Source organism: Triticum aestivum, chromosome 2A (assembly GCF_018294505.1).
Source record: "Triticum aestivum cultivar Chinese Spring chromosome 2A, IWGSC CS RefSeq v2.1, whole genome shotgun sequence".
In the NCBI taxonomy this organism is placed as follows: Eukaryota; Viridiplantae; Streptophyta; class Magnoliopsida; order Poales; family Poaceae; genus Triticum; species Triticum aestivum.
The window spans coordinates 771874258-771891738 of record NC_057797.1 but is presented as its reverse complement, the minus strand read 5'-3'; the positions used below and the strand labels follow the sequence as shown (position 1 = coordinate 771891738).

The window sequence follows — 17481 nt, the reverse complement described above, 5'->3', positions numbered from 1 at the left end:
GTGCCCCGCGGTCCAGAGCCAGCGCCCGTGGGCGAAGAGGGTGGCGAGCCCATGCTGGGCGGTGGGGGTGGCCGCCGCGGCCGGAGCAGCCCGCGGCACGAGGTGGGAGGGGATGGAAGCTCGGCTCTCAACCCTTCAGAGAATCGGTTTATATGTGCCACCTGCAGTTCGCTTCTAACCATGACAAGTTGATCCTCTTTGATTATTAGCCAGCTGCTGAGGCTCTCCAAACAGCAGCTCTCCAAACTAAACTGCTGACTTGTTAGTCTGTCTTTTGTGTCCGAGCGTTCTGAATCCAATATTCATGCATGTCTCTATCTCCAAAACAGTGCATGAACTGTCTTCATCTCGGAAGTATGGCTTCCCTCTAAGTTTAAAAAGATTGCTTACCTTTCTAAACTAGATGATACCCTGTGCATTGCGGCGGGAAATTAAGAAATGATTTATAGAGATATGAACAAAAAAGATAAATGGTAATGTGAGATATTTATCAGTTGGCACATTCCAGTGCAGAAAATATAACATTGATACATCTTCTCAAACTCCAGTGTCCTCAAAGTACTGTTGCAGCGTACATGGATAGCTACGACGACTAAAAGGCGTCGTATCTAATGCATCCGGGATGCTTCATGAATCCCTGTATCCGCCCACTCCTCGACCGGCCGATTGCCATCCCACGCACGCGATCAAAATCTCCAGGGATTTGCAAAAAAACGCCCGCAGCAACTCTTAGTTAAGCCTGCTATTTTGCTAATAACCCCTCGGCCGAAATACCTCTCCTAATCCCCGCTCGTTTCCCTCCCAATCCCTAATCACGGCCGCAACATGCATCCCGACGACAGCCACGGCCGGGACGGCATGCATCCGGGCGGACAATCACCAGGACGGCATTCATCTGCCCTGACGATCTCCGCAACGACCATGATGGGATGCATCTCTGATTCTGAACGCCCCATCAGCATGATGGAAAAATCTCCGGAAGTGATCGTGGCGGCTCCTGCTGTTATGGATGTCCGATATGCATCAGCAGTGATCCATAGTTCAAGTGCTGATCCTGTGTATGCCTCTGCGTCTAGCCAGTTGGAGCCCCATCTTGCTGTAGAAACTGCTATGGCTGTAGAAAATATTAGTACTGCAGAATGCGAATCAGATGTCAGTACTGTGCATGGAGCTTCAGGTAACATTGGTAAAGCCTAGCCATTTTATGTATGACCCAGACTATTTGTGTATGTTGTACGTACTACTTGTTATCTGGAGACTAATCATGTTGATGCATGTGCAGCTACAGAATTAGGTAAAAGCTTGGAAACTCAAGTGAAGGAGGGAGAATTTGCTACGCCGAAAAAGAAAGAAAGCATTCCTCTATTTGTGAGTTTATTAAATTTTTGTTTGCCATGTCCCTATTCAGTTTTGAGAGTTATGCATGATGATGGTTATTGTCATTGATTATTTACTTTTTAGTGCTCCTCTTTCACGCCGAGATGTGACGAGAAGTTGGCCTAAAGTAGGGATGGAATTTGAAGGCCTTGATGCCGTGGAGGAGTTCTACAAGTCATATGCACATCATGTGGGTTTTGGAGTTCGTGTCAGACAACAGAAAAAGTTGGACAATAATGTGGTTCGTACAAAACGTTTCATGTGAAATAGGGAAGGATTCAGGTCTGAGAAGAGCAAGGAGATTAAAGATCCAGCAAAGAAATTCCGTAAGAATACAACCACACGATGTGGTTGTGATGCACATATCTTCGTCAAGTTATGTGGCGATAACACCTACAAGATACACTCATGGATTGAGCGCCACACTCATGGCCTTGTATCGCCTGATAAATGCCATTTGATCAGATCAAATCGCAGAGTTAGCGAGAGGGCAAAAAATACACTGTACACATGCCACAAAGCAAGCATAGGCACATGTCAGGCATACAGGCTCCTTCAAGTCAGCGAAGGTGGGATTCCTAATGTTGGATGCTTAAAGAGGGACCTACAAAATTACTACCGTGACCTCAGGCTAAAAATCAGGGACGCGGATGCTCAAATGTTTGTCGCTCAGCTAGCTAGAAAGCAAGAAGTCAATCCAGCTTTTTTCTATGATTTTGTTGTCAGCCGTGAGGGGAAGTTGATGTATGTGTTTTGGGCAGATGCCATGAGTAGGAAAAACTACAATCACTTCGGTGGTGATGGTGTGGCATCCTTTGATTCTACTTACACTACTAATCAATACAACATGATCGTTGCACCATTTACGGGGGTCAACCATCACTTAAAAAGTGTGTTTTTTAGCGCGGCATTCTTGATAAATGAGCAGACTCAGTCATATGTTTGGTTATTTGAGACCTTCCTTACAGCAATGGGAGGGGTAGCACCTAGACTCATTATAACCGATGAAGCTGTTAGCATGAAGAATGCGATTGACAAAGTTTTTCCGACCACTGTGCATAGGTTATGTATGTGGCACATAATGGAGAAACTTCCGGAGAAGATTGGACCATTAATTAGAGAAGACTCTGATTTTTGGGATAGGATGAATTCATGTGTATGGGGTTCCGAAACTCCAGCTGAGTTTGAGTTGCAGTGGAATTCAGTCATTAAGGACTTTGGCTTGGAGGAGAATGAGTGGTTGACTAAAAGGTTTAGCATTCGTGAGTCATGGATACCAGCTTAGTTTATGGATACACCATTGGCAGGCATTCTCCGAACAACATTAAGGTCTGAAAGTGCAAATTCCTTTTTTAACCGTTTTATTCATCGTAAGCTTGCTCTTGTTGAGTTTTGGCTTAGATTTGACACGACATTAGAATGCCAGCGAGAAGAGGAGTTGATTGCCGACAACTCAAGCATTCATACAACCCCACAACTACTGACACCATGGGAAATAGAAAAACAAGGCAGAGAAGTGTTTACATATGAGGTGTTTGAGATATTTCAGAAAGAGATTATTGCAGCAAGAGATCATTGTTGCATCCAAGGCATTGCACAAGATGAAGCAATAAAAATTGTGAGCTTGAGAGGTCGATCCCATAGGATTAGGGAAGTTCGGTGCGACACCACAACCATGATAGCTAATTGTTCATGCAAGTTATTTGAGAAAAGTGGAGTCCCGTGCCAACATATCATCCAGGTGTTGAGGGTTGAAAATCAAAATGAACTTCCATCCTACTACATTATGAAAAGATGGGAGAAACGGTGCAAAAGGTATAAAAATGTATACAATTGATATTCTAATTGGAAATCAAATGACTGACATCATTTTTTAATTGACAGGGAAAATGTGTATGATGAGCATGGGCATTTACTAGAAAAGAAGGCAACTGACTCCTTGAATTCGGCTACTAGGAAGAAGATTGCGATTGTGTGCAACAAGTTGGAGGATCTAATTCAGAAGGCGAAACAGTCGGATGAAGGCGTGGACTTTTTAACATCAAGTGTATTAAATATTGAAGCTCCTCTAGACAAAATGGTTCCTACATCAGGTGTGAAGCACACTAGACAATAGGAATACGAGGCTTTCATTGGTTGTGATATTCCTACTGAAATTGACATACACCCACCGACTGATGTTCGTACGGTGGAAAGATGCAAACAAATAAAGAGTGGAAAGGAAACAAATGAGGACAAACAAAAAAAGAAGAAGGAAGCCAAGGTAAAGGTCGCACGTATGTGCAAGACGTGCAAATAAATAGTATTTCATGATAGTCGCAATTGCCCTAGCAAAAAAGTTCAAGGCAAAAGAACCGAGATTGTGCAACAGATGAAGCCAAATGGCGTTCTATGATGGCCTTAGTCTATTACAAAACATGAATTTATATGACTTATTACTGTTTATTTCTCCATGCACTGGATTATTGTAATCGATGGAATTATGTGTTTTGTGAAACTGTCTTCCTTTTATTTACTCTGGCTTGATGTGTATTGAATGGAGTGTAGCAATCTGCAAGAGCACCAGCTTACATCATGTTCACATTTACCTGAAGCATGCTCTGTTCTTTTATGCAAACAATCAGCAGCTATCACCCAGGAGAATATAAATGTACAAGAAACTTTGCGAGACTGTGAGCGTACATCCCTTTATTCAGTTGTATAACAGTATAGGCATCGAGTTCATTGAGTCGTCAATTATTACCAGATGTATTTACCAGCAGTAGTATGTTTCAAGTTTGAAAGCTTAACAGTAGCATATGAATCAGGCAGGGAACAACTCAGTTGGCAAACCCATGTCCACCTCCACAATAGCATTCAGCAAAAGAAATTAAACAATGGTAGGTGTTCAGAATTTTGACAGTGCTTGGGAAGGTTGCAGCAGAAGCAACATCTTCTTGTTTGTGCATACGTAAAGGACAAATAAGAATGCAGAATCACAAGGAATGATAAGCACCTAGTTATACTATGCTGTCGTTCAACTGTATTGCATCACATATCACAGAACACCACAAAATCATCAGGGCAATACGAAATTTGTTTATTTCTGAATTGTGCATTCACACCAAGGTACATTCTCTTGTCTTTGAACTCACAAGCAGTCTGCAATGGATAAACTCACAAACTACAATCCGCATGTACTGGAAACATTAAACAGGAACAATAAAATTTAGAACGTGGTCCTTGTTTGCTATCCAACGAGCTGTGCTCGCTTCCCACACGAGTCTTGCAGCAGGCGGAGGTCGTCAGGTGGAGCAGCAACCGACTGGATGCAGGTGCAGTGCGGTAGATGGCGTGCAGGTTGCGGCCGGCGGCGGACCGACAAGAAGGTGGACGAGCGCGGTGGTACGCCAAACGTGGTGGATCCCGCCACGGCTGCCGAACGGATCACCGAGGGCGTTCAGCAATTTAAGGCGAACAAACATGGAGGCAGGCCAAGGGCGGCCATCATCGTTGGGATCACCAGGCCATGGAGCCGTTTGAGGCGGACAAACGTAGAGGTGGGCATGCGCTGTTGCCGTCCAAGGATTCATGGGTCCGATGTATGTGCCGCCATCAAAATCTCCAGGGATTTGCAAAGAAACGCCTGCAGCAACTCTTAGTTAAGCCTGCTATTTTGCTAATAACCCCTCGGCCGAAATACCTCTCCTAATCCCCGCTCGTCTCCCTCCCAATCCCTAATCACGGCCGCAACATGCATCCCGACGACAGCCACGGCCGGGACGGCATGCATCCGGACGGACAATCGCCAGGACGGCATTCATCTACCCTGACGATCTCCGCGACGACCATGATGGGATGCATCTCTGATTCTGAACGCCCCATCAGCATGATGGAAAAATCTCCGGAAGTGATCGTGGCGGCTCCTGCTGTTATCGATGTCCGATATGCATCAGCAGTGATCCATAGTTCAAGTGTTGTTCCTGTGTATGCCTCTGCGATTTGATCTGATCAAATGGCATTTATCAGGCGACGCAGAGGCATTTATGCAGAGATCGTCAGGGCAGATGAATGCCGTCCTGGCGATTTCCCGTCCGGATGCATGCCGTCCCGGCCATGGCTGTCGTCGGGATGCATGTTGTGGCCGTGATTAGGGATTGGGAGGGAGACGAGCGGGGATTAGCAGAGGTATTCCGGCCGAGGGGTTATTAGCAAAATGGCAGGCTTAACTAAGAGTTGCTGCGGGCGTTTCTTTGCAAATCCCTGGAGATTTTGATCGCGTGCGTGGGATGGCAATCGGCCGGTCGAGGAGTCGGCGGATACAGGGATTCACGAAGCATCCCGGATGCAAGGCGTCAGGACCCCTCGCACCCCTCGCGTCGCCTCCCCCCGGGCGACGCCAGGGGCCCCAACCCTAGCGCCGCCAGCACCTCTCCCTCCACCCCCTCCTGCCGCTGCTGCCGCCGGCGTGGGCCACGATGGCGGCGGGCCCGGTGCCAAAGGTCCTGGGCGGGGGGAGGCGGCGGATCCCATCTGGGGCGGCGGGGGCGGCCCTTCTCATGAGATCCAACGGCGGCGGCTAGGACGGAGTATCCGGGCTGTGTGGCGGGGGCCCGAGCACCATCGCCGGTGGAGCGGCGGCCCTGCATGGACAACGGCGGTGGCAGTGCCCCATCCGGCGAGGTGGGCTGTCCTGCTCGTGATCGTGAAGACGGCTACTGCGGATCCAACGCCCCGTTTGGATCCGTCGCGGGGAGGCCTTTCGCCGACCGGCGACGTGTGGAGGGACCGGTGAGGAGATGCCGGATCTCCGCCGGAGTACCGACGGCAACATACGTCTTCGTGGCGAGGTTCCGTTCGGTTCCAGCCAGCCACGAGGTCGGGAAGACGTGGCTTCCGATGAAAATCGTGTTGGAAATATGCCCTAGAGGCAATAATAAATTGGTTATTATTATATTTCCTTGTTCATGATAATCATTTATTATCCATGCTAGAATTGTATTGATAGGAAACTCAGATACATCTGTGGATACATAGACAACACCATGTCCCTAGTAAGCCTCTAGTTGACTAGCTCGTTGATCAATAGATGGTTACGGTTTCCTGACCATGGACATTGGATGTCGTTGATAACGGGATCACATCATTAGGAGAATGATGTGATGGACAAGACCCAATCCTAAGCCTAGCACAAGATCATGTAGTTCGTATGCTAAAGCTTTTCTAATGTCAAGTATCATTTCCTTAGACCATGAGATTGTGCAACTCCCGGATACCGTAGGAGTGCTTTGGATGTGCAAAACATCACAACGTAACTGGGTGGCTATAAAGGTACACTACAGGTATCTCCGAAAGTGTCTGTTGGGTTGGCACGAATCGAGACTGGGATTTGTCACTCCGTGTAAGCGGAGAGGTATCTCTGGGCCCACTCGGTAGGACATCATCATAATGTGCACAATGTGATCAAGGAGTTGATCACGGGATGATGTGTTATGAAATGAGTAAAGAGACTTGCCGGTAACGAGATTGAACAAGGTATCGGGATACCGACGATCGAATCTCGGGCAAGTATCGTACCGCTAGACAAAGGGAATTGTATGGATTGATTAAGTCCTTGACATCGTGGTTCATCCGATGAGATCATCGTGGAGCATGTGGGAGCAAGCATGGGTATCCAGATCCCACTGTTGGTTATTGACCGGAGAGTTGTCTCGGCCATGTCTGCATGACTCCCGAACCCGTAGGGTCTACACACTTAAGGTTCGATGACGCTAGGGTTATAGGGAAAGTATGTACACGGTTACCGAATGTTGTTCGGAGTCCCGGATGAGATCCCGGACGTCACGAGGAGTTCCGGAATGGTCCGGAGGTAAAGATTGATATATAGGAAGTATGGTTTTGGCCACCGGAAGTGTTTCGGGCATCACCGGTAGTGTACCGGGACCACCGGAGGGGTCCGGGGGTCCACCAGGTGGGGCCACCAGCCCCGAAGGCCTACATGGGCCAATAGTGGGAAGGGACCAGCCCCTAGGTGGGCTAGGGCACCTCCCACCAAGGCCCAAGGCGCCTCCAATAGGGGAAGGGGGCAAACCCTAGGGCAGATGGGCCCTAAGGCCCACCCTAGGTGTGCCTCCCCCTCTCCCCCCTTGTGGCCGCCACCCTAGATGGGATCTAGGGCTGCCGCACCCCTTGGGGTGGGAACCCTAGGTGAGGGCGCAGCCCTCCCTCTCCCCCTATATATAGTGGAGGCAAAGGGGCAGCCCAACACACGATTCAATCTCCCTGTTGGCGCAGCCCTACCCCTCTTCCTCCTCGTCTCTCGTAGTGCTTGGCGAAGCCTTGCTGGAGTCCCGTGCTCCTCCACCACCACCATGCCGTCGTGCTGCTGCTGGATGGAGTCTTCCCAACCTCTCCTTCTCCCCTTGCTGGATCAAGGCGTAGGAGACGTCACCGGGCTATACGTGTGTTGAACACGGAGGTGCCGTCCGTTCGGCACTAGGATCATCGGTGATTTGGATCACGACGAGTACGACTCCATCAACCCGTTCACTTGAACGCTTCCGCTTAGCGATCTACAAGGGTATGTAGATGCACTCTCCTTCCACTCGTTGCTAGATTACTCCATAGATTGATCTTGGTGATGCGTAGAAAATTTTGAATTTCTGCTACGTACCCAACAGTGGCATCATGAGCCAGGTTTATGCGTAGTTACTATGCACGAGTAGAACACAAAGTAGTTGTGGGCGTCGATATTGTCAATTATCTTGCCGTTACTAGTCTTATCTTGATTCGGCGGCATCGTGGGATGAAGCGGCCCGGACCAACCTTACACGTACGCTTACGTGAGACCGGTTCCACCGACTGACATGCACTAGTTGCATAAGGTGGCTGGCGGGTGTCTGTCTCTCCCACTTTAGTCGGATCGGATTCGATGAACAGGGTCCTTATGAAGGGTAAATAGAAATTGGCAATTCACGTTGTGGTTTTGGCGTAGGTAAGAAACGTTCTTGCTAGCAACCTATAGCAGCCACGTAAAAACTTGCAACAACAATTAGAGGACGTCTAACTTGTTTTTGCAGCATATGCGTTGTGATGTGATATGGCCAAAAGGATGTGATGAATGATATATGTGATGTATGAGATTGATCATGTTCTTGTAATAGGAATCACGACTTGCATGTCGATGAGTATGACAACCGGCAGGAGCCATAGGAGTTGTCTTAATTTATTTATGACCTGCGTGTCAACATAAACGTCATGTAATTACTTTACTTTATTGCTAACCGTTAGCTGTAGTAGTAGAAGTAATAGTTGGCGAGACAACTTCATGAAGACACGATGATGGAGATCATGATGATGGAGATCATGGTGTCATGCCGGTGACAACGATGATCATGGAGCCCCGAAGATGGAGATCAAAAGGAGGAAAATGATATTGGCCATATCATGTCACTTTTTGATTGCATGTGATGTTTATCATGTTTTTGCATCTTATTTGCTTAGAACGACGGTAGTAAATAAGATGATCCCTCATTAAAATTTCAAGAAAGTGTTCCCCCTAACTGTGCACCGTTGCGAAGGTTCGTTGTTTCGAAGCACCACGCGATGATCGGGTGTGATAGATTCTAACGTTCGAATACAACGGGTGTTGACGAGCCTAGCATGTACAGACATGGCCTCGGGACACATGTGAAACACTTAGGTTGACTTGACGAGCCTAGCATGTACAGACATGGCCTCGGAACACGGAGGACCGAAAGGTCGAGCATGAATCGTATGGTAGATACGATCAACATGAAGATGTTCACCGATGATGACTAGTCCGTCTCACGTGATGATCGGACATGGCCTAGTTGACTCGAATCATGTAATCACTTAGATGACTAGAGGGATGTCTATCTGAGTGGGAGTTCATAAGATGAACTTAATTATCCTGAACATAGTCAAAAGGTCTTCGCAAATTATGTCGTGGCTCGCGCTTTAGTTCTACTATTTAGATATGTTCCTAGAGAAAATTTAGTTGAAAGTTGATAGTAGCAATTATGCGTACTAGGTCCGTAAACTGAGGATTGTCCTCATTGCTTCATAGAAGGCTTATGTCTTTAATGCACCGCTCAGTGTGCTGAACCTCAAACGTCGTCTGTGGATGTTGCGAACATCTGACATACACATTTTGATAACTACGTGATAGTTCAGTTAAACAGTTTAGAGTTGAGGCACCGAAGACGTTTTGAAACGTCGCGAAACATATGAGATGTTTCGAGGGCTGAAATTGGGATTTCAGGCTCGTGCCCACGTCAAGAGGTATAAGACCTCCGACGATTTTCTTAGCCTGCAAATTAAGGGAGAAAAGCTCAATTGTTGAGCTTGTGCTCAGATTGTCTGAGTACAACAATCATTTTAATCGAGTGGGAGTTGATCTTCCAGATGAGATAGTGATGTTTCTCCGAAGTCATTACCACCAAGCTGCTAGAGCTTCGTGATGAACTATAATATATCAGGGACATATATGATGATCCTTGAGATATTCGCGATGTTTGACACCACAAAAGTAGAAATCAAGAAGGAGCATCAATTGTTGATGGTGGGTGAAACCACTAGTTTCAAGAAGGTCAAGGGCAAAAAGGGATACTTCATGAAACGGCAAATCAGCTGCTGCTCTAGTGAAGAAACCCAAGGTTGAACCCAAACCCGAGACTAAGTGCTTCTGTAATAAGGGGAACAGCCAGTGGAGCAGAATTACCCTAGATACTTGGTAGATGAGAAGGTTGGCAAGGTCGATAGAAGTATATTGGATATATATTGTGTTAATGTGTACTTTACTAGTACTCCTAGTAGCACCATGGTATTAGATACCGGTTCGGTTGCTAAATGTTAGTAAACTCGAAATAAAAGGCTGCGGAGTAAACGGAGACTAGCTAAAGGTGAGCTGGCAATATGTGTTGGAAGTTTTTCCAAGCTTGATGTGATCAAGCATCGCACGCTCCCTCTACCATCGAGATTGGTGTTTGCGTTGAGCATAGACATGATTGGATCATGTCTATCGCAATACGGTTATTCATTTAAGGAGAATAATGGTTACTCTATTTATTTGAATAATACCTTCAATGGTCTTGCACCTAAAATGAATGGTTTATTGAATCTCGATCATAGTGATACACATGTTCATGCCAAAAGATATAAGATAGTAATGATAGTACCACCTACTTGTGGCACTGCCACGTAAGTCATATCGGTATAAAACGCATGAAGAAGCTCCATGTTGATGGATCTTTGGGCTCACTTGTTTTGAAAAGTTTGAGACATGCGAACCATGTCTATTGGTGTATATGCATGAAGAAACTCCATGCAAATGGACCGTTTGGACTCACTTGATTTTGAATCACTTGAGACATGCAAATCATACCACATGGGCAAGATGACTGAAAGCCTCGTTTTCAGTAAAATGGAACTAGAAAGCAACTTGTTGGAAGTAATACATTTTGATGTGTGCAGTCCAATGAGTGCTGAGGCGTGTAGCGGATATCGTTATGTTCTTACTTCACAGATGATTTGAGTAGATGTTGAGTATATTTACTTGATGAATCACGAGTCTGAATTATTGAAAGGTTCAAGTAATTTCAGGGTGAAGTTGAAAGATCGTCGTGACAAGAGGATAAAATATCTATGATATGATCATAGAGATGAATATCTGAATTACAAGTTTGGCACAGAATTAAGACATTGTGGAAATTGTTTCACAACTAATACAGCCTGAAACACCATAGTATGATGGTGTGTCTGAACATCATAACTGCACCCTATTGGATATGATGCATACCATGATGTCTCTTATCGAATTACCACGATAGTTTATGGGTTAGGCATTAGAGACAACCACATTCACTTTAAATAGGGCACCACGTAATTCCGATGAGATGACATCATATGAACTATGAATATCTGAGTTACGAGTTTTGGCACACAATTAAGACATTGTGGAAATTGTTTTGCAATTAATACCGCCTGGAACACCATAGTGTGATAGTGTGTCCGAACATCATAGTTGCACCCTATTGGATATGGTGCGTACCATGATGTCTCTTATCGAATTACCACTATTGTTCATGGGTTAGGCATTAGAGACAACCACATTCACTTTAAATAGGGCACCACGTAATTCCATTGAGATGACACCTTATGAATTATGGTTTAGAGAAACCTAAGTTGTCGTTTCTTAAAGGTTTGGGGCTGCGACACTTATGTGAAAAAGTTTCAGGCTGATAAGCTTGAACCCAAAGCGGATAAATGCATCTTCATAGGACACCCAAAACAGTTGGGTATACCTCCTGTCTCAGATCCGAAAGCAATAAGGGATTGTTTCTAGAATCGGGACCTTTCTCGAGGAAAAGTTTCTCTCAAAAGAATTGAGTGGGAGGATGGTGGAGACTTGATGAGGTTATTGAACCATCTCTTCAACTAGTGTGTGGCAGGGCACAGGGAGTTGTTCCTATGGCACCTACACCAATTGAAGTGGAAGCTTATGATAGTGATCATGAAACTTCAGATCAAGTCACTACCAAACCTCGTGGGATGACAAGGATGCGTACTACTTTAGAGTGGTACGTAATCCTGTCTTGGAAGTCATGTTGCTAGACAACAATGAACCTACGAGCTATGGAGAAGCGATGGTGGGCCTGGATTCCAAAATGGCTCAAGGCCATATAATCCGAGAGAGGATCCATATATGAAAACAAAGTGTAGACTTTGGAAGAACTACTTGATGGTTGTAAGGCTGTTAGGTACATATGGATTTTAAAAGGAAGACGGACAATGATGGTAAGTATCACCATTAAGAAAGCTCGACTTGTCGTTAAGATGTTTTTCGACAAGTTCAAGGAGTTGACTACGACGAGACTTTCTCACTCGTAGCGATGCTAAGAGTTTGTTGGAATTATATTAGCGATTACTGCATTATTTATGAAATCTTGCAGATAGGATGTCAAAACATTGTTTCCTCGACGATTTTCTTGAGGAAAGGTTGTATGTGATACAACCGGAAGGTTTTGTCAATCCTGAAAGATGCTAATAAGTATGCAAAGCTCCAGCAATCCTTCTAAGGACTGGAGTAAGCATCTCGGAGTTGGAATGTATGCTTTGATGAGATGATCAAAGATTTTGGGTGTATACAAAGTTTATGAGAAACTTGTATTTCCAAAGAAGTGAGTGGGAGCACTATAGAATTTCTGATGAGTATATGTTGTTGACATATTGTTGATCAGAAATGACGTAGAATTTCTGGAAAGCATATAGGGTTATTTGGAAAGTGTTTTTCAATGGAAAGCCTGGATTAAGCTACTTGAACATTAAGTATCAAGATCTATAAGGATAGATCAAAACGCTTAATGGTACTTTCAAATGAGCACATACCTTGACATGATCTTGAAGGTGCTCAAGATGAATCAGTCAAAGAAGGAGTTCTTGCCTGAGTTGTAAGGTATGAAGTTAAGACTTAAAGCACGACCACGGCAGAAGAAAGAGGAAGGACGAAGGTCGTCCCCTATGCTTTTGTCATAGGCTCTATACGGTGTGCCATGCTGAGTACCGCACCTGATGTGTGCCTTGCCACATATCTGGCAAGAGGGTACAAAGGTAATCTAGGAGTAGATCACCAGATAGCGGTCTAAATTATCCTTAAAGGAATAAGGATATGTTTCTCGGTTATGGAGGTGATAAAGAGTTCGACGTAAAGAGTTACGTCGATGTAAGCTTAACACCTATCCGGATAGCTCTGAGTAGAGATACCGGATACGTATAATGGAGCAACAATTTAGAATAGCTCCAAGTAGAACAGTTATTTGAAATGGCTCCAAATGTAGCATAGTAATTGCATCTACAAGATGACATAGAAATTTGCGAAGTACATACGGATCTGAATGTTGCAAACACGTTGACTGAAACCTCTCTCACAAGCATAACATGATCAAACCCAGAACTCTTTGGGTGTTAGTCACATGGGATGTGACCTTGAGTGTTAATCACATATCGATGTGAACTGGATTATTGACTCTAGTGCAAGTGGGAGACTGTTGGAAATATGCCCTAGAGGCAATAATAAATTGGTTATTATTATATTTCCTTGTTCATGATAATCGTTTATTATCCATGCTAGAATTGTATTGATAGGAAACTCAGATACATGTGTGGATACATAGACAACACCATGTCCCTAGTAAGCCTCTAGTTGACTAGCTCGTTGATCAATAGATGGTTACGGTTTCCTGACCATGGACATTGGATGTCATTGATAATGGGATCACATCATTAGGAGAATGATGTGATGGACAAGACCCAATCCTAAGCCTAGCACAAGATCATGTAGTTCGTATGCTAAAGGTTTTCTAATGTCAAGTATCATTTCCTTAGACCATGAGATTGTGCAACTCCCGGATACCGTAGGAGTGCTTTAGGTGTGCCAAACATCACAACGTAACTGAGTGGCTATAAAGGTACACTACAGGTATCTCTGAAAGTGTCTGTTGGGTTGGCACGAATCGAGACTGGGATTTGTCACTCCATGTAAACGGAGAGGTATCTCTGGGCCCACTCGGTAGGACATCATCATAATGTGCACAATGTGATCAAGGAGTTGATCACGGGATGATGTGTTACGGAACGAGTAAAGAGACCTGCTGGTAACAAGATTGAACAAGGTATCGGGATACCGACGATCGAATCTCGGGCAAGTATCGTACCGCTAGACAAAGGGAATTGTATACGGGATTGATTAAGTCCTTGACATCGTGGTTCATCCGATGAGATCATCGTGGAGCATGTGGGAGCCAGCATGGATATCCAGATCCCGCTGTTGGTTATTGACCGGAGAGTTGTCTCGACCATGTCTGCATGACTCCCGAACCCGTAGGGTCTACACACTTAAGGTTCGATGACGCTAGGGTTATAGGGAAAGTATGTACGCGGTTACCGAATGTTGTTCGGAGTCCCGGATGAGATCCCGGACGTCACGAGGAGTTTCGGAATGGTCCGGAGGTAAAGATTGATATATAGGAAGTATGGTTTTGGTCACCGGAAGTGTTCCGGGCATCACCGGTAGTGTACCGGGACCACCGGAGGGGCCGGGGGTCCACCAGGTGGGGCCACCAGCCCCGGAGGCCTACATGGGCCAATAGTGGGAAGGGACCAGCCCCTAGGTGGGCTAGGGCGCCTCCCACCAAGGCCCAAGGCGCCTCCAATAGGGGAAGGGGGCAAACCCTAGGGCAGATGGGCCCTAAGGCCCACCCTAGGTGCGCCTCCCCCTCTCCCCCCTTGTGGCCGCCACCCTAGATGGGATCTAGGGCTGCCGCACCCCTTGGGGTGGGAACCCTAGGTGGGGGCACAGCCCTCCCTCTCCCCCTATATATAGTGGAGGCAAAGGGGCAGCCCAACACACGATTCAATCACCCTGTTGGCGCAGCCCTACCCCTCTTCCTCCTCGTCTCTCGTAGTGCTTGGCGAAGCCCTGCTGGAGTCCCGCGCTCCTCCACCACCACCACGCCGTCGTGCTGCTGCTGGATGGAGTCTTCCCAACCTCTCCTTCTCCCCTTGCTGGATCAAGGCATAGGAGACGTCACCGGGCTGTACGTGTGTTGAACATGGAGGTGTCGTCCGTTCGGCACTAGGATCATTGGTGATTTGGATCACGACGAGTACAACTCCATCAACCCGTTCACTTGAACGCTTCCGCTTAGCGATCTACAAGGGTATGTAGATGCACTCTCCTTCCCCTCGTTGCTAGATTACTCCATAGATTGATCTTGGTGATGCGTAGAAAATTTTGAATTTCTGCTATGTTCCCCAACAAATCGCGCCAGACTGTGGTCTTGGCGGACGATGGCGGCGTCTCAGACGTCGTTTCCTTTTGGAGGCATCGTCGTTGCAGGTCTCATCAACCTGATCGGAAAGTTCCGGGGGAAACCCTAGATCTAGGTCTACCGGATCGGACGATGAAGGTGCTATCGGTATTGTTCTCCCTCATGGGGGCATCGTTTTGGAGCGAGTGCTGGTTGGAGGGGACAAGAGGAGGAGCGGTGTTTCATCTGCTTCATTGATGACGGCGGATCTCGGCGGCGTGGCGCAGTGGAGACTCGGCACCTGATGAGCGGAGATGGACTCGTGCAGGAGGGTGACGCTGCCTGGCATCATGGTGGCGTCGGCGGCAGTTGGACCGGCCAAGGTTGATGCAGCAATACAGCTCTGAAGATGAATTCGTGGCAGGTGGCTGCGGCGGCCTCATACCCGGCAGGGGTCCTGGTTGAGAAGCACGCCGGACTGGTGGGTGCCCATACCCGGCAGGCGTCCTGGGTGGGACCTCAAGTCTTTAGATGTTTAGGTTTGGCTGTGTGGTCTGTTTGGTATTAGACCCAGACTTTCAGCGCCCCTACATCAACTGGATAGGGATAGCGACAGTTGTTGCTTAGTTTGATGGCTTTAGTCTTATTATTATATGACTCTGTACGGTCTTGTGTCAATAATTAATAAAGTGGCCGTATGCATTGTCCAGATGCAGAGGCCGGGGTCGTCCTCCTTTTTTTTTTAAAAACCATGCATGCAAAGAAGATAATCATGTATGCACGAGAATCTCCAACAAAATCCGATATGCCATGCATGGTAGAGTTTAATTTCTCTTTCACCACGGTCGTCGACAATTTGTCCCAATGTGAGCAACACCATCCGATAAAAAGGTTTGCCCAATGACCCATTCATGCGAAAGGTGCGCAGCGCGCAGGAAGCCACGCCCCTAATATAGTCCTTCTCCATCTCAAAGTAGCAGAAAGCCGCACGTGCATGTAATATGCACCCTTATTTTGGTTCTGCCTGAGACGAGTCATGCGTCCCCATTCCGGTGAAGCGGGGAAGCCAAAGCTATTGCCCGCATCCCCGCGGCTGCTTCTTCCCACGTCCACACAACCACAAGAAACGTCGGGGACTCGCCGGTGATCAATCCCCATCACTCGCCGGCGATTGGTCTGGACGCGACCAATGGCAGAAACCGCAGCGATAGCACCACCACCACAACCAATGGCACCACCGCAACCAGTGGAGGAAAACGCAACGGCGGCACCGTCACAACCAATGGCACCACTGCAACCAATGGCGGAAAGCGCAACTGTCGTTGTGGTGGTGCCACCACCACCGCCAGACGGCACCACGACATTCCTCTGCCTCATCCTCGCCTTCTTCATCCCTCCCCTCGGCGTTTTCCTCAAGTACAAATGTGAGGTAAGTGTGCGCTCACCCACATCATCTCAAGGTTGTCGATGTGACACAATAGCTTCTATTTTTTTAACGTGTGTGACACAATAGCTTTACCATTGCCATGGATATATGCATGCATTTCAACATTCTGGGGCTCCTGATCGGATCGCTTCTTGCTGGTGTTTCTGCTGCAGATTGAATTCTGGATCTGCCTCATCCTAACATTCTTGGCCTACGCGCCGGGCATCATCTACGCCGTCTGGGTGATCGTGAAGTAGAGATTACGCCCGTGAACGTTGGGACAACAGGGATTTGATTCTTCTCTTCGAATCCCAGACATAGAAGAAAAGAAAGACTTCACAGAGGCAAGAACACTTTGGGAAATCCCAGGGGGAAATGATGCCGTTGGAATGGGAGGACTAAAGGATTTGTCGCCTCAGTTTTAGGCTACGTCTCTTTTTCACCTTCCATTTTTTGGTGCTGAGAATTAGTTATTGTTATCTGGGAAATTAACAATAACAGGTTGTGTTGTCATTGACATATGGTGGCTGCAAAATTCCAGAGAAACATGTCATTCTCTCTTTTCCAAAAACTGACTTAGGGGGGCATGATATGTTCATTACGACTCAAGTGGCCTGGGACACTAACATATCAAGGTATGGCGCGCACGTACGTCAGTGCCGATGAAGTCACTTGTTCGTTTGAGGTGTAAAGACAAAATTAATGTGTTACCCACTGCCATCCCACAATTTTCCAACCCAAACTCTCGTTTCTCATTTCTATTCTACTACAACACATTTTATTGAACCACATTTGTTCCATGGTAAAATATTATTGAGGTGAGGTGCATATAGTTCAACAAAGAAATTCAAACCACAGAATTACAATTAA

The 17481-nt window shown here is 46.6% G+C and overlaps 1 protein-coding gene across 1 annotated transcript; it reads left to right on the top strand.

The window, feature by feature from the left end:
* The first annotated feature begins 16178 nt into the window (after positions 1-16178).
* LOC123186639 (hydrophobic protein LTI6A) lies at positions 16179-17130 on the top strand. Its single transcript, XM_044598367.1, has 2 exons — positions 16179-16614; positions 16785-17130. Exons 1-2 carry the CDS (start codon positions 16375-16377, stop codon positions 16866-16868), a joined length of 324 nt encoding a protein of 107 aa, XP_044454302.1. The 5' UTR covers positions 16179-16374; the 3' UTR covers positions 16869-17130.
* Positions 17131-17481: the final 351 nt, after the last annotated feature.

Bases quoted from the DNA above. Each gene is read 5' to 3' on its own strand.
- LOC123186639 (XM_044598367.1), top strand. From the start codon at position 16,375: ATGGCAGAAACCGCAGCGATAGCACCACCACCACAACCAATGGCACCA. The intron at 16,615-16,784 runs GTAAGTGTGCGC...TTTCTGCTGCAG, and splicing joins TCCTCAAGTACAAATGTGAG to ATTGAATTCTGGATCTGCCT.